Below are 20,722 nucleotides of genomic sequence, written 5' to 3'. Positions count from 1 at the left end.
CAGGTGTAGGTCATTTGAAATTGACATAATCACACAGACAGAACAAGTTTAGTCCTCTGCCTCTATTGCTCAACTTTCCATCTGAACTCCACACTGAACTGTAGGCTTCCTTCCCAGCTGCATTGCTAGACATTCACCCATTTAGATCAGGCACAGTTTTGCTACATTATTATAAGGCAGTTTACAATATTTTGGAGACTAAGCTATACAAAGGTTTTGGCAACTTTCAAAATGTCTATTCAATTGACATTAATGGGTAAAGCTATTGCACTACATCAGAAACATGCAAGCACTTAGGCTCTAGTTTTCGGTACTTAGTACATCTACTTATAAATCCACCTGCTACAGTAATGAAAGCATTGTGGGGGGGGGGGAGAATCACACCCATGTTCAATATGTAGCTTTTCCCAAATAAGTCAATATTCATACTGGTCCAGTGTTACTTAGAGGTGGCCTACAAAGCTTTGGAGTGATTGAGACCAAAGTATTATTGTGCTTAAAAGTGAAGAGCAAGTTCACATCTGGGAAGAGACCTTTATGAGTTCTAATTATGCTTAAATTAAAAATAAAACCCACAACCTTAGAGTTTCAGCCTCAATCTTCAGTTTTGTTGCAAACCACCTGACAGCAGTAATATACAATATAATGTCTTCATTTAACTAGTTGGTTGCATTACTCGAAAATAATGCTATATAGTTGGACCAATTAGCTTAAAGACTCAGTAAATAAAGATGAAAAGTAAACTTGTTAAAATAGTATGTTTATTAACTAATTATCTTGGGGCCAGTAGTTCTGAATGATTCATTTAAATATATAAAGATGTCAATCATCCTTCAAGACATTTGACTGTTATTAATACTAGTATTAAGGTTAAAGTGTTGAGTACTATTATCCCAGCATGTCCTTTACATTAGTAACCCAATATCTAGTAGGACAACATTCATTAAGAAAGGTCTAATTATTTCACTTCCTTTGTAGACAGCATGTTAGTCAATAACATGTGATTGAAACCAATCACAATTCCTCTATAAATGGTAACAAGGGCACATGTCATTTAAGCAAGCTTTGATAGATTCACAGTTACATATTCGTGTCCCTCCTCCCACCCACCCTATTTTCTAATTTCTGCTAAATCAGTTACAAACCTCACTGGAGGCCCACTACACTTCACTTGTTTTTAGTCTGCAAATGAGATTAGGTGACAGTTAAATTTTAGATTAACTATCTAATGAGGTGCACAGTATATTCTGTAATAAAGTCTTAGAAATATACAGCCTTGCTCTTACAGCTATTCATCTTGAGACACTGGGAGAGGCAGCCTGTTTGTATATAGTAGAGTCATGCTCATCTACATAATCACCAACAGTCAGAAGTAATACTGCAAGAAGCTTATTTTAATACTGTGTACAAATAATTTACACTTAAATCATACTGCAATTTGATCATTGGTTTTATTATGGATAAATCTCAGGGACATTTAAAGACCAACTCCTATTTAATTGTCACTGGTTGCTAATCCATTGGCATAGCTAGAAAACAAAATTACACTTTCAGAACATGCTTCAATGCATCGCCAGACACGGCCAGTGTGCAGGTGTTTGACAGTATAGAAGTGTCTAGACTAATGACCTCATCATTCTGTTCCTTAATTTTTTGTCCCCGTTCCCCTCCCACCCCCCCTGAGAGTTCAGGAGTCAAGTGTTGTCAGATAATAAAGTTCTACCAGAAAAGAAAGGTAGAAGTCCCTTGCACAGAAGTATTTCTGAAAACTATTTTTTATCTAAAATACTGTAAAGAGCACATAAGAAATTAGGCTGTGCACTTCAAATGCTCATGAAGCCATTTATTTCAGCTCATATGTCTCAGCACTGTAGCCCTAAAGAAGACTGCAACAAAAATCGCTGCTGGTAATATAACCAACCACTGATGTGAACATTTGTTAATTCACAATGAGCTGTTATTCTGACAGTCTTCTCTGGGAGGAAATGACCCCCCCCCCCCCAATACCACAAGCCTTTATAAGAAGTATTAAAGCAATGCTTTGAGTACACCTACCACTGTGGAGTTCACGAGATTACTACTACATAGCCAGGCTAGGGAAGGGAGGCATTAATATTATTCATTCCACATTAGGATAGTACTAGCACCCAGATTTTCAGGAGCACTCAGTATTTTGAGTGCTGAATTCTTTTGAAAGATTTGGCCCTAGATGTCTATCGGATGGCTCATTCAATCATTCACAGAAGTTCTAACAGCAAATGCAATTTTTAAAATCTTCTCTAAAAGATTTTAATCTAAAAATCAGTAACAGACAGCTTGATGGGGGGGAAAGAGGATTTGAATAGCTTCAACAGGGCAGGAATACAGGATTTTAACCTGTTCAATTGAAAGCCTTTAGGATTTCTACTGACTTTAGTATTACATATCTGAAGAGATTCAATGAGTACATAAGATAACACCTATACACACAGTGCATTAGTTCATTGTAAAGAAATTTATAGTACGTTCTTTACATCCACTACTGTGGGGGGCCATTTGATAGCCGTGTTCCTGGAGCGCTCATGGACAGCTAAGAGGAGTCCTGATGCATACAGAACTCAGAAGGTTTCACTTTGTTGGTTTGAACATTTTCTGCATCTAAGATACAGGCTAGTGAAAGAACTCCAATGCATTAGGAGACCCATGACATTAAGTTAATGCTTGCTATCTGTACATCCAATCTCTCAAGGAAGAATGTTAAGCAAATCAATTTTTGCATCCATAATGAAGGCTTCAGTTTGAACTATAATACGTACTCCCAGAAAGTCAAAGTTATAATGCATTAATCACAATTTGTGTATAGTGTCCTCCAAGTGGCTTTTGTAAGAAAAAATAAATAAATATTTACTCCTTTCACAATGGACTGCTTCAGAAGGAATCAATGGCCTTGTCCCATCCACACCAGCTAGTCAGATATGCTAGCTGAGGCAGCCATCTTAATTTTCAGAAAATGCCCATTCTCTAATGAGAATCAAAAATCTCAGTGTATGGGGATACTGGATACTGACTAAAAGGTGATTAGGTTGCATCTGAAAGTTTATCATACTGATCTTTATACATGTCTGAAACTACTTTGCTACTTCTGAATTGGATGGTGGTTGTTCTATCCAGATCCATGGTGCCAGCCACCATAAAGGCAAGCACGCTATACACTTTAAAGCTTTACAACTGCATTTTGCAAGTCTGTTACCGGAGCCACATTACCAAAGGTTGTTGCCAGGTAAATGCTTTCCTACTGTATCCTAGCCAGACAGATCTCTCCCTCCTCCCCTCCCCCAAATATTTTTAGATCAAATGGCTTTTGAATATAACGTTTTGGATTCATCAAGTTGATTTTTCAAAGTATTTTAGTATGTGAAATATGATGCTTAGAAACTGTATCCCACCAAAATTGCCTGAAGGTCATACCTGGGAATGTGTGTAGCAACTTTACTTAATTCAAGAAGTTTTGTTTCTAGAGTTTGCTAACACTATTTGCAAACAATTCAACACTAAAAAAAGTAGACAGGTTTCAGGAGCTCCCTCTGATGTTTTGGCTCCTGTTGCGAAGTTTATGAGTTAAGTGTAGAATAAGAACCCCCCCAATATAAGCACAATACAGGGCAACTCAACTGTAAATTTTGGGAAGGATTTTTAGACTGATCAATAACATTTGAAGTTTGGGAATGAGGAAGTTAAACAGCTACAGGCAACCATTTAATAATATCTCTGAGGATAGATACGCAAGAAGCCTTGTGTACCCAGATACTATGGCTAGCTATTCAACTAAGTGCACAAATGCAGTTAGCTTCTACACTTGTACTTGCAATCTGTCAGACCAGAGGTAATATATTTAAGGATGGGGATAAATTTTTGGACTGAACAGTTCAGCTCAAGAGTAACATACTGGCATGAAACCCAGTTAAGAGTTCTTAACATGAGCAGGTAGGTTTCATTTGTCACGAAAGTGTGACAGTGGGTCGGTCATGTGCATAGTTTACATCTTAAATAATATATTGTAGATCCATTTTCCACAAAAGCTTAATACAGGCTGATCTAACTTGTTTTGTCACAGTCTTTCCTACATATCAAGTTTGAACCAATCCAGTCATTTACAGTGACATTTTTGCCTTTAATTAGAAAGGCAATTCCACTGGTCAAAGAGTATTTTAAAATTATAGTGTAAAACTAACTTGCACACTCAAGGATTTAAGTGCTAATTTGACTTAGTCCATGAGGTTGCACAGTGCATAAAGTTATTTTTCCATAGACTATTTAAAAAAAATCAGAAGAAGTAGTTCCCAGCTGGTTCACTTGGAATTTGAGTGCAATTTGTTTCCTCATTGTGTTTCCTGTTGTGTAAGAGATCACTTTCAGATCATGAAACTGACTGTAAAACCTCAGATTAGAGGGACCTGGGGACAATTCTTAAACTGATAGGGCTTCAGTTACCAGTGTTCCTTTGAAAAGGTAACTAGAAATGAAACAAACGTAGTAAATTCTAGTTTTGACGGAGTCAGTTGCTTAAAAAGAAATAGTTGGGGATATGGAGAGATCCATACGAAGCCAACACACAGAAGAAGTTTCCTTCCATTTAAGGAACAGCCAAATTATGAGAAAGACCCCCCCCCACACACAAAAAAAATCCACAAGGCTTCAGAAAGCTAGTAGTAGTGCCAGCTCAGTCATTGCAAAGACCACCATACAATGCAAATCTCCGAGAAATATTTTGTTGAATAGTATAATTTTGTGCAGTCTCCTTCACAAGTTTTGGCAGGAAGACAAATCACTGCATGATAAAGGTTGGGGGTGCAGTCAGCCTTACATAACAGGATTCCCCCTAGGCCCCTCCCTACATTTGTTACTCCAAAACATGTTTTTTGGAGTGATGTTTTGTTTAATGGTTAGATCTTCGTGTTTCAGTACTAGGCCACATGCTAGACTTCAGTTCATTAGGATACATAATGTGCTATCTGTAGCGCACAGCCCTAATATTCTTCAGAGATTATTCTGTTCTCTAAGAGGCCGTTTAACCTAGAAAGGTAACTTCCAAGTGTACTAATAAAGTAACTGCTTATTGACAGAAATCTACAGGTAAAGTTACTTTGATTAGAGACCATTTGACACTAACAGGGAAGAAAAACCCTGGAGCTTATGTATTTATTGGCCTACACTGCCACAGCTATACACTGCTGTAACTTCCATGTTACTAATTGCATGGTTCCTCCTGGCACAAGGTTAGAAGCTAGGTCTCTGCAAGGAAGTGAGATTAACGCACTACTGCAATGAGTGAGATCTACACCTTACAGAACCATTAACATCACCACTACATAAAGATAACTTTGTGGTTCTGTCTATTTAGATGTGAGACATGGATGCTAAAGTTAATTCCTATTAGGTCATCCATTTTGTAAAGCTCCTTCAAAACGAAGTTTAGTAGTTTCACTTGGTTTTAACCCAGAGAGAGACTTGCGCTTAATATGGAAAGAGGAACTAAGGCACCGAGGGATCTTCTCAGTTTACCCCTCCCACGACACTGCACCGCCCAGTAGGTGCTGCTGTAGACTTAGGCCCAGGCCCAGCCTCGCCCACACAACAGGCTGAAGTGCACTACTTCACACAGAGAAAATGAGACACGAGAACAGAATCACAGTAAGGAGAAAACCGACTGCTCTGTTTCCATGGGGTCTTTAAGCACATGCTGGACCTTGGACTCTAAGCGGGCATTTATATTTTTATGGCACTAAAACATGTGCCACGTTTAAGAAAATAAAAGGCAATAAGGGCCCGAGAGAAACACCCTATTTGAGAGGGAGGTTTGACCACCGGCAGCTAACAGACTGTTTCGAGGAAGGAACAAACTAACGACGTACTAGGGAAGACGCAGCATCCCTGCGTGCCAATAAAGCCAGTCCCCGGGCCAGCGGGGCGCCAAGGCAGCGGTGTAGTCGTGAGGCACCCCGCACCCGCTCCAGGGAAAGGCGCCCGCTGGGGCACCAGGGTCGCTGGTGCGGAAGGAGGGTGGCGAGAGGCAGGCAGGCTCGCTCTGCCATTCGGCGGCTGGGCGAGCAGTGCCCCCGGGCAGCGGCAGCCCGCCCACGCTCCGCCCGCTGCAGGTGCGCCGGAGCCAGCAGGCGGGGGCCACAGCCCTGCGGCGCACCCCTCCCCGACAGGAGCGGAGCGCAAGGCCAAGCTCCCTAGGGCAGCGCCCCCCAGCTGAGATCTGAGCCACGGGGGTGCCCTTAACCGCCACAGGCGGGCTCCCCTCGAGCGGCCCCTCAGCGCCCCAAACCCCTTCCCCGTACCTGGAGATGCTCCTGGAAACGGATGGGCAGAATTTGGGCCATGGCGGCAGCGGCGGCTGGTGGGGGCTCCAGCCCGAGACCGGACCGGGGAGTCGCCTCAGGGGCTCCGGGGCACAGAACCGCAATGGCGGAATGGGCCGGGAAGGGAAAGAGAGCCGTTCGATCCGGAAACGGCCCCTGCTGGCGGAGCGATACACGCTCTGAAGGAGCAGCCACCTCCTCACCTGCCGGGACCCCGCATTAACAGCGCCGGCCGGGCGGAAGAATCCTGAGGACGGTGGTGAACAGAACTCGGCGTATCCAATTGGAATGGCGGAGGGATCCCCCTACCGGAAGGGACTATTTTAGGACTTATCACACTTCCCTCCCTCGGCCTTTTTTTTTTCTGCCACATCATGCGACCGGGGTGCGGCTACGTCATTTCCGTTCCGCGCTCCAAGGCAGGTTCCGTGGTCACGTGGTGGGGGATCCGCTGGGCAAGGTGACCATTCTGCTGGGGTGCCGCCGTCACACCTCAGCCCTCAGTGACCGTAGCTCCGCCACACGCCACCCTTCCCCATGAGCGTTGGAAACGCCGTGGCCCGGGGGTTAGCGTAGTGGGCCGGGGACATAGAGAGCGGCGTTCGAGTCCCAGTTCTGCTACCTCGGTGACCTTGGACAGTGCCCTAGAAGGGGGCTTTGATGAGTCGGGCCTCTCTGATCTTTGGCAAAGCTACCCTTAAAAGCCCGTACGGGGGTCCCCAAAACATGGTGCAAAACCCTGTACTATTGCCAACTATTATTCAGGTTTCAGAGTAGCAGCCCTGTTGGGCTGTGTCCGCAAAAAGAAGAGGAGGACTTGTGGGGGAGACTAACCCCTTTATTTGAGCATCAGCTTTCCTGAGCGACAGCTCACTCCCTCAGCTGCCTTGAATCCGAGGAAGTGAGCTGTAGCTCATGAAAGCTCATGCTCAACTAAATTGGTTAGTCTCTAAGGTGCCACAAGTCCTCCTCTTCTTGTTGCAACTATTATTCGAAACTCCTGAGTCAGGCCCCAGATCAAGAGAGGCTGAATTATTTTTTTTAAAAAATAATCCCATGGGGATTCTTTTTATTTGCTGATTTTTAACATTTGGGATTCATATTTTTAAAGCTTTTTATCGGTCATGAGAGTTAGTAATTCACCTTTTTTAAAAAATGGAAACAGATTCTCATATAATCACACATCTCCATAAAAAACACCAAATGTCACAAAAATTGGCAATAGTGACGGAAGAGTTACCATACTGGCTAGCCCCGTATCCTGTCTCAAACAGTGACAAGTAGCAGAACTTCCGGGGAGTGTACAAAACAGTGCAATTTTTGAGAGATCCACCGGTTTGCCCTTCCCGACTTCTCACAGTCAGAGGTTTAAGGTCACCCTAGGCATGGCGGTCCATACCTGACCATCTTGGCTAATAGTCATTGGTGAATCTATGCTCCATGAACTTACCTAGTTCTTCTTTGAATCCAATTATTCTTTTGCACATCACATGGCAATGAGTTCCAGAGGTTAATTGTGCATTATGTGAAAAAGTACTTCCTCTTGTTTGTATTAAACCTGCTGCCTATTAATTTCATTGGGCAACCCTCTGCTTTTTGTATTGTGAGAAAGGATGAACAAAGACTTCCCTGTTCATTTTGTCCACATCATTCATGATTTTATAGACTTTATCATATCCCCCAGTCATCTTTTTTCTAAGATGAATAGCCCTACTCTTTTTAGTCTCTCCTAATGTAGAAAGTGTTCTATACCCTTGATCATCTTTGTTGCCTTTCCTCTGTAGTTTTTCCCATATCAGTCCAGAATTCAACCCTTCCCATCCTGACTCTTCAGGCCATCGTCAATCAGGATTTAAAAGTGAGATTATACATCATGTTCTTCAGGGCAACAAGCTGCCTGAGTTTGGCGTCCTTTAAAAATATTAGGAAACATAAAAGAGCAAATGCATTCCTGGTGTAACTCTAATGCAGCCAGTGGTGATAGCAAGGAGGAACTAGGCCCAAATAGTTAGGCGGCCAGACCCTTCAATGTAACCAACTATTGTGATTTTATCATGAGATTTGCAATACTAAATATTTTTACTAAAGTTACAGCTCATGGAGTCATGTAATTAAATGAGAATCTCCGGGTTTTCTTTTTCTTTTTTAATTTAAATTTCCAGACCTCATGGTTGCAGAAAAGAATCTTGAGGCTCAAATCCAGAAGGCAAATTTAAAAGAAAAACACTTTTTAAAATCTTATTTTAAATCAATCTCCTATTTTTTAAGGAGGACTGGCTCATAATTTTTGAACATTTGGAGTTGGTAATAATAAACCCTGCGTTGTTATGAGATTTAGCTAATGAATGAGTGTAAAGCACTTTAAGATCCTTGGGCGATTGCCAGTGCTACACATACACAAAGTGTTAGTATTATTTGTTTCCTGAAAGCCTTACCAATATGAATAATTGGACACTGGGTACGTTGTACTGATCCAATAGCAGCTTCCTTGTCCAAAAATCAGAGTTAGCTCTAGCCCTTGTGCAGCCCTACACGAAAGAAAACATGTCAGGTACCAACTAGCACCCTTCATAAGAACAGCCATACTGGGTCAGACCAAAGGTCCATCTAGCCCAGTATCCTGTCTTCCAACAGTGGCCAATGCCAGGTGCCCCCGAGGGAATGAATAGAACAGGTAATCATCAAGTGATCCATCCCCTGTCACCCATTCATTGATGGACCTATCCTCCGTGAACTTATCTAGTTCTTTTTTCAACCTTGTTATAGTCTTGGCCTTCACAGCATCCTCTAGCAAGGAGTTCCACACTTTGACTGTGTTGTGTGAAAAAATACTTTTTTGTTTTAAACCTGCTGCCTATTCATTTCATTTGGTGACCTCTAGTTCTTGTGTCATGAGGAGTGAATAACACTTCCTTATTTACTTTCTCCACACGAGTGATGATTTTATAGACCTCCATCATATCCCCCCTTAATCATCTTTTCCAAGCTGAAAAGTCCCAATCTTATTAATCGCTCCTCATATAGAAGCCATTCCATACCCCTAATCATTTGTGTTGCCCTTTTCTGAACCTTGTCCAATTCCAATATATCTTTTATTAAGATGCGGCAACCACATCTGCACACAGTATTAAAGATGTGGGTGTACCATACATTTATATACTGGCAGTATGATGTTTTCTGTCTTATTATCTATCCCTTTCTTAATGATTCCCAACATTCTGGGTTTTTTTTTGACTGCCACTGCACATTCAGTGGATGTTTTCAGAGAACTATTCACAAGGACTCCAAGATCTTTCTTGAGGGGTAACAGCTAATTTAGACCCCATCATTTTATACATACAGTTAGGATTATGTTTTCTAATATGCATTACTTTGCATTTATCAACACTGAATGTCATCTATCATTTTACTGGCCAGTCATCCAGTTTTGTGAGATCCTTGTGTAGCTCTTCACAGTCTGCCTGGGACTTAACTATCTTGAGTAGTTTTGTATCATCTGCAATTTTGCCACCTCACTCTTTACCCATTTTTCTAGATAATTTATGAATATGTTGAATAGGACTGGTCCCAGTACAGACCCCTAAGGGACACCACTCAAACTTTTGTACTAGTGACCCCTTTCACATAGCACGCCTCTGAGTGCAACCCCTCCTTATAAATTAAAAACACTTTTTTATATATTTAACACCATTATAAATGCTAAATCAGATGCATCAGATGAAGTGAGCTGTAGCTCACGAAAGCTTATGCTCAAATAAATTGGTTAGTCTCTAAGGTGCCACAAATACTCCCTTTTTCTGTGCTTAAAGTTGTTCCACTTTGAATAAATAATTAAATATCCACTGGGCCAGAAAAAGAGACTGATACTGTTACCCAGTGGCTGAGCCCCACTAGGGATGTGGAAGACTGGAGATCAAAGCCCCATGCCTACGCAGGCAGAGTAGGGATTCAAACCTACATATGCCACATGCCAGGTGAGTGCCTTAACGGGCTTTTGGGTATTTCCTGAACACTCTCACACCAACTGCCTTTTGTGCAGGACCCAACCCTGTAGGTGTGCTCTGAGCATGCCTATGAGTTTGGGACCTGCTGCCAAGAGAGGTAGGGGAACAATCAGTTTGAGAATCCTACTTTGTGGCCACAGGATCTTTAGCTTGTGCTAGGGCTCCAAGCAGCGAGGTAGTTATGGAGCAGTGTCAGGACTCAGCCAGCTTTATAACTGCCCACCAGTAGAGACTTTGGTACCTAGGGGGTTAGACAGCAGTTGTACAGTGGTTTTAAGAATCTAAGTGGTGCCTAAATGTTGGACTTCAATACCTTCATGAATCTGGCCCTATGGGACTGCATAGGTGGCACAAGCCTATGGCCATCAATATGTAATGATCTTAGTCTAAAAAATTACAAGTTGTTGAGCATGTCATCAACTCCCTGTGAGGTCAATGGAGATTGACAGCACTCATCAAGCCAGGAAGTACTGAGGAAGTACCCAGGAAGTACTGAGCACCTTACAGAAATAGGTACAGAACACTACTGTTATGAGCTGCATGAAACATTGTTAGAGGTTGAGTTAAAACCTGATTGAAATTGGGTGAGAACTCAACATTCAATCAATCTGTCAAGCTGAGTTAATCAGAAGCCCCCCACCTCAGGCAAAAGGGAGTTGGCTAGGACTGGCTGGGCAAGCCTGGAGGGCTTTTCCTGAGTATGGCTATAGGGAGGTATGGAAGGTGGAACTTATAGAAACTGAGAACCAGAGGCCGAAGCAAAATGCAAGGAAGCCAAGCAGTAGTCTCTGAGCAATGTGTCCCTGAAGAGGAGAGAGGGGGAAAAAAAAATATCAGAGAGCATGTTTGAGTCTGTTTGGTAAAGAGACTAGGGCTGTAAGCTAAGAAACTGGTCTTTGTGGTCTTGGTTCCTCCTGCAGAGAAGCAGGAGGTTGCATTCCTTGTAAATGAACAAGATGGTATCAAAGAAAATACCAGACTCCAACAATTTCTACATCCAACTAGAACATCGCCCCTGCTCTGAACTTTGACTAGTCCTGCAGGCTGAAAAGGGGCAATGCTACCCTGCTCTAGTGTGTGTAACAGACAGAATGAACAACAGCAGCTTTAGCGGAATGCTTAAAAGCTCTCAGACTGACATCACTGATCAACATCTTCATGCCAAAGAGTGGATGACAGCTGTACACAGACTGAGCACACTGGCTTTTGTCACTCTGAAACTACACTAGGCGACTGGTGTCCACATTCAGGAGAGACTGAATGCAAAGGTCAGTCTTTGAAGAAGACAACGAGGAGTAGCCCCTTAAAGGCCACTTCTATCTCTGCTACAGAGGAAAATGTAAACATTAAAAAGAAAATTGTTACGTGCTCTATCAGGGAACCAGACCATTATACTTGCAAGAGATGGCCTCAATTACATCTTTGGCCTTTTCTGTCTATGAACCTATGAGACAGAATGTAAAGAAGAAGAAAGAAAGAAAAAAGTGTCCACAGTGTCTAGTTCAGGGATAGCCACAGTGCGTCACACAGATCACACAAAGCCCTCCAACACTCAACATTCCGCACATTGTAATTCTGCACAAAATAAATGGCCAGATTTTATTCTCTCCACAGCTGCTATGATACAGTAACAGTTTGACAGGCCAGCACCGGCTTCCATTTGACTTTTGCTCTGCTCACCTCCTGCAATGTGTTTGGATAAAAAAGTCCTTATTTAAAAAAAACAAAACAAAAAAACCCATAGAAGAAAGTCACATGAGGGGCACTCCCTACCTAAAGAGGATTCTTTGTCTATGGCATTTTTCTTTTCTACTTCAAGCAGGACGTGGTTGCTATTTAACTTCTCAAGACCTTTTAATGACATTAGCTTGCCTGCCAGCAATCTGAAGATTTGCTTCCATAAGCCGATCTCAACGCCTGTAGGGCATACATGTTTTCTAGCCCATTCTCTTTATAAATCAAGTGTCTCCCCTGGTCATTGCATGAGAGCACAAACCAGCAATTTCTAATGTGTTTCAGAAGCTTATTCAATAAATTGCATCCCCATCCACAAGCTGCTAAAGATGTCAGAGCCCAATCAATATTTTTCCTTCTCAGAGAGAGATTTCTCCAAGTTCACCACTGTGTGCGCCATCCAGATTAGCTTGCTTGAGTCTGACCACATTCTGCTTTCCACTTTGGATTAGGAAATAAACCTGTTGCACTTCATGGAATATAAAGTTTTAATTTAGAGTGCATGGATCAGCAGTTCTTCATAACAAGCAGGAAAAGGGTCAAAATACAATTCTGACCATATAGCAAATCAACATTCATCTCTTTCCTTCACAGAAACACATGCCAGGATCTTTTTTAAATTATAGAAAATTATATAAAAATTAAAAGTATTCCAAGGTTTCAGGTGTCCCCTACAATTCCAGGTCTTGTCAGAGGGATTTTTAATAAAACATTATTGCTGTATGCAGTGGCAATAACGAAAATTTTCAAACTTACCCGTACAGTAACTTAAAAAAAATAAGAAAAAAATCCTCTTGTAACCTAACCCCATAAAAACATAAGATATGTTGAGTTAAAGCTGTTATAGCCTCTTTAACCAATGCATTACAACACATGTGGTCCTTTATCAGAGGATCTTACATACCATATGTACTACTGTAGCCAAACAAATAGAGTAAATTAAAGAGGGTAAGTTAAGGACACCACGTCAAACTAAATTCATATTTTCCTTATGCTGTGGGCTTATGGTGCAGTGCTACTTTCTTGTATAGTTGGATCTTAAATTCACATTTTCAAGCCTATTTGCCAGAACTGCAAAACAATTTAATAGATTAAAAAGGCTTAACAAGCAAGAGATGAGGCTCAGATGTGTTCAGTTAGAAAGATAAAAAAATCAAATGTAATATAGCTCCTCAGTAACTTTATTTTTTAAGCAAACACTTCTTCCATAGCAAGAAACCAATTGGTTCCTATTTGTTTAGGACTTTGTGCCTGCAAAATCAGGGATACTGATGTCATTTTTCAAGTTAAAAAAAGGATGCTTCATTGCTACTAAGGAAGTCAAAGGAAATCTCTGCATAACTATATGTCAGGAGGGACATGGGCCCTGAGTAGGAGTGTGTGTTATACCTACAAATGTCAGACTCAGTACGTGGTACAGACATCATCTGAAAGGACACTGCAAGTGCATTCACGTTCATACAGTATGATACTGGGTTGCAGGCCCCTTGCAAAAGCAAGGAGGAACCTATCAAATTAGCGAGGAACAGAGTGCTGGCTGCTAAAGAGCACATACTGAAGTAATGACTGTGAAAGAACAAAAAGCTCTTCCATTTGAATACACTGTAAAACACAACAAAGCAAGAGCCTTAGACATACTACTACTTACACTGATCTCACCCAAGAATATATTGATTCACTCATCCCCGTAGGAACTAGAAAGGCATTCATTTTGCAGCTATCTCTGCAGTTGGTATACACAAAGGGAATTAGAGAAGTCGTGGGCAGCACTGAATTTCACATTGTTAAAGGCAATATGGCTGCAACTTACACAATCTGTAGGCATTAGCTCTTGCTCCTGTTATTACTGTTAATATCTGTAATATAGCCTTAGCTAAGCCTCTTACAATCCAGCGAGTTAACATTGTCCTTTGCAGAGCAGCATAGGGAGTACTCTGTAGCCTCTATAGCTTGTAAAGCTCCTTGATGAAGGGATCATGCTTCCTTCTCTGTTTGGAAAGCACACCAGACATGATGGGCCCTGCCAGAAATACAGAATTTTAATATTGATCACAAATTGCAGTACAATGTATACTAGATACACTGCTTTTTATGCAAGACAGTGTTTTCCTGCAATCTCATCCAAATTAGTATCCTGCAGGCTTTTGAAACCTTACTTCCTAATGTTAGTCTAGAGGCCTAAAAATATTATACAACTCACATGTAAGCATTCATTTCCACAAACGCCATCAAGTCTACCCCTTCAGAATATAGCACCAGGGAAGCCTCTTTGTTCTAAGGCTTTGCATGCTGCACTGTTCCAACAGTGTCACTGTCTTGTAACTGAGTGGTGCTGTATTGACACAAATAGAAACACCTGCGAGAGGAGCTAAGCAGCTGCATCTCCCATTAAAGGGAGCCGGAAATGTAGGTGCTCAGTACCACCCTGTGAAGCCAACAGGAGTTTTGCTGTTGATTTCTATCGGAGTAGAATGGAGACTCTTTGTGAAGAAGCAGCCTGGGTTTCATGTAAGCTCTTTGGGATAGGGGCTGTCTTTTTATTCTCTGGCAGTACAGCACCTAGCAGATGAGGCTTCCAGGCACTACAATAATAGAAATAAATAATAATGAAAAATGTCTCAACCAATTAGCAAAGAGGGTGGACAGAAGAGAGCACAGCTGGACACTACCCACAAATGAAAGCCACAAGAAACATGAGCTCAGACGTAGGAATGTTACGCTATCCTTTTTGGAGCTGATTACCTGCAATAGTGGTTTGATACAAAGTTCATTATTTTACAGAAAGGAAGACATGGTCCCTTCCTTCTGGCGCTTAATATCTAAACGACTTCACCTTAATGAGACATTATAGGATTATCGTAAGAGGAGGAAGCCATCTGTTTTGTGAAAACTTGTCCACCACATTTTTTTCATCGTCTATAAAGAGACGGCTGCTAGTGACATTCACTCAGTCCTGACCTCAGGCAGCGTAGTTTGGTCATATTATGAACTGGTGCAAAAAGGTGGCAGCCAGATGCATGCTTCTCAATATCTAACCAATCTGCATATATTTTCAAATGACTGTTTTGATTTTTAGTCCAGCCCCAGAGCGCTCTTGAAGAAAGGGGGCATCCACACACAATAGCTTTCTTCTCTAAGCAACTTTATCAGCAGCAGGAAAACATTACACCCCTTCCTAATGCCCTACACCAAGCCTAACCACAGACTCATGACAAATATTAGAAAGTAAACAAACGTCGAGAAAAGAAGCATCTTTCCACAGTTACCCTTAATTCAAGGATGTAGACACCATCTTTTTTACCCCATAAATGCTTCTCACAAACCATCATTTAAAAAACATTCTAACATTAAATCAGACAGCTCTGAGGAGGCGGTGGCCTGTTGGTGGATTGTGGGATGTAACCATCTGGAGAGGAGAAATGGACAGACTGCTGCTTCTTTGCCAACTAGATGATAGCAATGCGGGGCAACTTCCCTATGACAAAACAGGCCATGCCTTGATGGCAAGAACGCAAACATCCATTTACCAAAAATATTTCATCCAAATGAGACATTTTAATGCCAAAGCAATCACTGTGTATGGTACAGCTAAATACAGAGCAAGTAATGATCCTGCATGAGGCACAACATAGGTAAATGACATAAACCTTTCTAATTTGGATTCTTATTATTCCCGCGTTAAAAGAGCACATGAAGTACTATACAACTTAAAAACGGTTATTATACATAATTTAGTGAAACAATCACACCAGACAGGTCCTATAAGCCAACAATTTACAGAAGGAAATAAATATATATATTTTTAAAAATGTAACACTGTACAGTTATACTCTATTTCACAAGGTTTTCAAGAAAATGCGACTAAAAATTGCATTGACACAATGCCCCTTTTTAGTGGCCAACTCCAATTCCAACTGAGTGATACAGAACAGGCTGTAAATACTGCTTCTTCAGCCACATTTGCAGTGAATAAGTTACTGCCTAGGACACATGGCAATGAAAGTTCAGCTCATTAACCTTTCCTCACTGTCTGTCACAAAAACAGCAAGGAGTATCAGGTTTGTGCCCCCAAGCAGACAGACTCCATGTGAACTGGCAACTTCCTTCAGTTCTTACCTTTTCTTTTTTTTTTGGTGTGTTTATGCAGCAAGCTTATCAACAAGCAATTGCACTGAGTGCCTTTGCAAGAGCACTCATTGCTGTACTAGCCTATCTCCTTTAGCGTGGCATTTATACACTGTGCCCTTTGCTGTTTTCTCTGGAGGTAGCGCACTCGGGCATCCTGTATTGATTTATCATCATTCCTTTTCTCCATCTTCTTTGCAGAGTCATCTTTTATTTTTTCTACAGAAAAACAAAACAGTACAATTGTGTGTCATAAATGCCACTTCCACCCCCCGACTTCACACTCATAGGGTTAGCTGATCAACTAAAACCAACAGAAGCTCAAATTTTTCAAGTGCTGCTCTCAGTCATGCCAATGGATGATCCAACGACCTCCAGAAGAGACAAACGGCAAAGTAACTAGGACGTCCTTTCTATGGAAAAACTAAAGTCTCAAAGACAAATATACTGTATATCCAGCTACACTTAAGTTATAGAAAAATCTTACCCTCAACCCTCTTGTCAATATTTGCACGTGCGATCACCCCTAGAATATATCTGGATCATGTTGGTTTTACTGTAACTGAGCCTTTGGGCCTCAAGTTCTATGCATTTGTTACTTTTCTATGCTACCTCTTCCATTTTGAAAAAAAATACAAAAGGCTTGGGAAAAATGCCTTTCTGGATTTATCTTGAAAGGAGAAGAAAATAAAAATGGAGGTAGATCCCTCTTCCAGGACTTCTCTCTTACAAATGAAAACTCTCTCCTGTTCCCACTGAGCTATCTCAGATCATGGCAGTGGATGACTTCACCTGCCTGATTGTATTGGAGAAACATGAATTATTTGTCATAACATTAAAATGATTTTGATTTATATTTTCTTTTCTTTTTTCTTTTTTTTTTTTTTTTACAATTACTCTTTTAATTAAGGGAAGTACTGATGGTAAAACATGCTATCTTGAAGCCTGAAGTTCCCTATTTATCCACAGGTCAGGTACAGCACAGGCTGTGACAGTTCACGATTCCCTCACAAGGCCCTGCCAGCGTCTCTCAAATCCGTGTCTGGAAAGGGCAGCTCAGGGGTGAAAGGGCCCTTTCAGTACTTGGCTTCTCTACTGAACCCGCTGACAAAAGAATTCAGAGAATGTCAAGCTGCTGAATCAGTTAATATGCACCAGTTTAATTAAACACAGACCATTATTTTTAAATCAGGTGTTAAACTTTGTGGACGTTACTTTGCTGACAATGAATTTCTGATGCTCTCCCCCCTCACCCTACCCCTTTTTCTTTCTCATCTGTAATATTATAGCTATTGGAATTTTTCTCTGACAATATCAGGTTAACAAATAATTATACTCTCTACAGTAGGGGAAATACCCTTTCCAAACCTCAAGTAACTTGTGAAAATAGGTGTTCATGTTCAAAATGCTTTTCTTCCAGTTACAGGAGTGTGCACAGCTAATGTTACTGACAGAAGACAAAAATCAAAAGAGGTGTGGCCAGGTTAACAAATATGAAGTCACTAGCCTAGATGCTGCAATACTCAGTATGCTTATGCCATCTCTCTCATTCACAGCCCCCTAATATGGCGAAAATAGGCAGTCGTCAATTTCTGATTCAGGTTTATGGAAAGCTAAGTCCAGTTTGCTCACCATACTGTCGTTTGAGGTCTTCCTTGTTTTTCCACTTGGTTATTTCCTCCTCGGTCACCTCTTCCCGTGCCACACTGCTCAGTTCATACACATCAATTTCATGTAACTTGGGCAACAAGTCTTTGACCCACTCATAGCGAATAGGACACACCATCCTCACATAAATTTTAGATGTGACCAGGACATCATGGAAGATGATCCATTCAGGTTGAAGTTCCTGGTCATGGAGCTAAAGGTAAAGTTATTCACATTTTTTCAGATTACTATCTTGATTTTCTTTCAATAAATGTGCTCTGCAGATTGACAGCAGAAAAAACACGGGTCCTAATTCAGATTCTTGCCACAAACTGGTTAACAGCTAAACCCTTTTGTCTTGCTCTCCTCCACATTCCCTTTTGAGAAGTTATATTTAATCCTTCATGCCTTCCTATGGCTTTTACTTTGGAAAGCTGAAACATCCAATTTTTAACCAGACTAATTCAGAACCTAGAGTTGCCTTCAGTAACATTTATCAATAATGGTTTTCATTTCTAGAGCATCTTCCAGAAGAGGATCTCCAAGTACTTCAGACACATGAATGGATTAATCCTCTTAAAAAAGCCTGTGAGGTAAGTTAATAATTATCTCCTTGTTGCAGACGGGAAAACTGAGGTATAGAAGTTAGTGACTTGCCCAAAATTACACAGAAAGTCAGTGAGAGTCAGAGCCAGAATTCAGATCTACTAACTTTTCAAGTTCTGGGTTATAGCCACTAGATTACATTCCCTTCACAAACCAAACATTTGTATGGATTCTGAGCGACTCCCTAAGGAAAGATGTGGTATAGGCTAGTGTCTTACAGTATGGAGGCTGTGTACAATATTCCATATGGCCAGAAGCTAGCTTCAATCTTACACCAGGAACAAGCAAGCCAAAGATCAGGGAAACAATTTGCATAGCCTGCTTTGTTTTCCCATTTACCTGAAAAAAACACCCAGACAACTATTAGCAGAAGTAAGTAACTTACTGCTGATGAAGGATGAAGATGGACTATGCTACCATGTCCGTCCATCGTGCAGAATGTCCTGCCTGCGGACCTAAAAGCATGAGGAATATTTTTATATCCAGTGACATGCTTAGCTGTGCTTAGACAGCAACATAATCTAAAAAGAGCAGCAGCAGGATAGGAGAAAATGGTTGCATAGAAAAAATAAACTTTCCAGAAATAAGTGTAAAAACTAGATACGGATTAAAACATCTCTTTATACATCATTAACTCTCTTTTCAGTCCAAACTTTTGATTCTGTGACAAATATGGTTTTAGATTCCACCTTGCTGACAGATGATCATGCTGACATCCACAAAGCCCTTTACAAATATTAGCTAGGCTTCCCAAAGCCCCCTGCAAGGTGAGTAATTAAGTATTATCTCCCCACATTTCACAGATATGGAGACTGAGATACCAAGAAGTTAAATAATTTGTCCAAAATTACAATGAGAGTCAGTGGCAGAGCTGGCCCTGGAAATTAAGACTCCTGGCTCCCAGTCCTGCACTCCGACAGCTCCTCTCCTGCTGTAACAAGTGAAGTTGACCCTTTTAATAAGCTGTGGTACAGTCTTGCGACTATTTGTTTTGATTTATAATCACATACTAACGAATGTGGCAAATCTTTTCCATGCAATTCCCAAAACTCCACTCCTTACCTTCTGGCTACATTGGTGAAGTACCCCGTGCACAGACATCTTCGGAGTATCTCATTTTTGGAGCCATCAAAATGCTCTCTTGGGAAGTCTGACAGCTGTATAAAGAGCAGCACAAAATGGATTAATGTCTTTGTTAAAAGAAAATTGGTCACACTTTTCCCCACTCAGGAGCTTAAACCTTGTGTTTCACACTTCATAGTCAGCTATTTTATATTACCTTCCTTTTGTCCGTTCCTACCATTACACCACAAATTTAGGATTAGGCTACAATGAGGTGTGTACTTATTAAAAAAAAAAAAAAAAACCTAAGAAAATGAGTTTAGATTAGGACAAAGATGGTGGCCATCTAGTGAAGACTCCATACTGCAGTACACATCTAACACAGGCACTTGTGCAAAGACAAATACCACTAATTTACATTAGAAGGAAATTTGTTCACCTGTTTAAGCTTACTGGTTATTTCCTGAAGTTGTGCTTCCACACTAAAAGCAGATTTTAAAGCTCTGAAGTGGACCCAGTGTTTCTGGCACCAAGCTACAGGAGACTTGCTAGGAATAGAGATACTGGTGTTATAACGAGGCCTTTCGTAAGTGGAAGGCAGAAAGTTGCTGCTATTTTTTATTATGGTTGTACAAAGACGACAAACATTCAGATATTTTGTAAATTCAGACAGCAGATTCCTTGTACTGTACATATATTACAGTATGCAAAAATCTGCATCTGGGTATGAGCACATGTACATATAGATGGGCTTTAGACAATAAATGTACAATAGAACTCCCAGTTGATATCTTCTGTGTATTGAATAAATACCTATTCATAAGTACCTTGATTTGCACTGTTCAAAGATGTTTAAAAGGGTTGCAAAATCATTGCATCCTCCTGCCTCTAATGACAGCTCCTGGTGGCGGAGTTCTGCTTCCTTTTGTTTCAGAAGGTCACCTGAGGAAATACTAAGTTATATTTCACTTTAACAAATTCAATTTTCATTTGTCACTCCTACCTTAGTTTTCTATAATCTCTCTAAGGTGCAGCTAAAAGTCTTGGCTCTTTATTTAGATTATTTTAAGACTCATTTCTTTCCCTCCCACCCCCGGCCTCAGTTTTGTCTCTCCCACTTCTGAGAACATGAAGCTGCTGCTAAGGCTGTGATTAAAACTGTCAGCCAGCACTAGAGATGTAGCTTTGATGCAAGTGCTA

At 41.0% G+C, this 20,722-nt stretch overlaps 2 protein-coding genes across 11 annotated transcripts in view; both read right to left on the bottom strand.

The window, feature by feature from the left end:
* The window catches only part of CLTC (clathrin heavy chain), a 53,311-nt gene extending 46,729 nt beyond the window's left edge, over nt 1-6,582 (bottom strand). The window contains exon 1 of one of the 2 annotated variants that reach the window (XM_084651075.1): nt 6,324-6,582. In XM_084651075.1, the coding sequence (XP_084507201.1) occupies nt 6,324-6,365 (42 nt within the window). In that variant the 5' untranslated portion in view covers nt 6,366-6,582. The remainder of the gene's footprint in view (nt 1-6,323) is intronic. The other variant, XM_084651076.1, reaches the window with a different exon arrangement.
* A 5,514-nt stretch (nt 6,583-12,096) lies between these two features.
* Nucleotides 12,097-20,722, bottom strand: part of DHX40 (DEAH-box helicase 40) — a 58,607-nt gene continuing 49,981 nt past the window's right edge. For 7 of the 9 annotated variants that reach the window (XM_084650920.1, XM_084650918.1, XM_084650921.1 and 4 more), the window contains 6 exons: nt 20,350-20,464; nt 19,962-20,070; nt 19,523-19,617; nt 18,846-18,915; nt 17,840-18,068; nt 14,684-16,426 (listed from right to left, as the gene is read on the bottom strand). In XM_084650920.1, coding sequence (XP_084507046.1) covers nt 16,287-16,426; nt 17,840-18,068; nt 18,846-18,915; nt 19,523-19,617; nt 19,962-20,070; nt 20,350-20,464 — 758 coding nt within the window. In that variant the 3' untranslated portion in view covers nt 14,684-16,286. The other 2 variants (XR_014714384.1, XR_014714385.1) reach the window with 2 other exon arrangements.

This window comes from Lepidochelys olivacea (genome assembly GCF_965140295.1).
Source record: "Lepidochelys olivacea isolate rLepOli2 genome assembly, chromosome: 17".
NCBI lineage: Eukaryota > Metazoa > Chordata > Testudines > Cheloniidae > Lepidochelys > Lepidochelys olivacea.
This window is presented reverse-complemented; position numbering and strand designations above follow the sequence as displayed.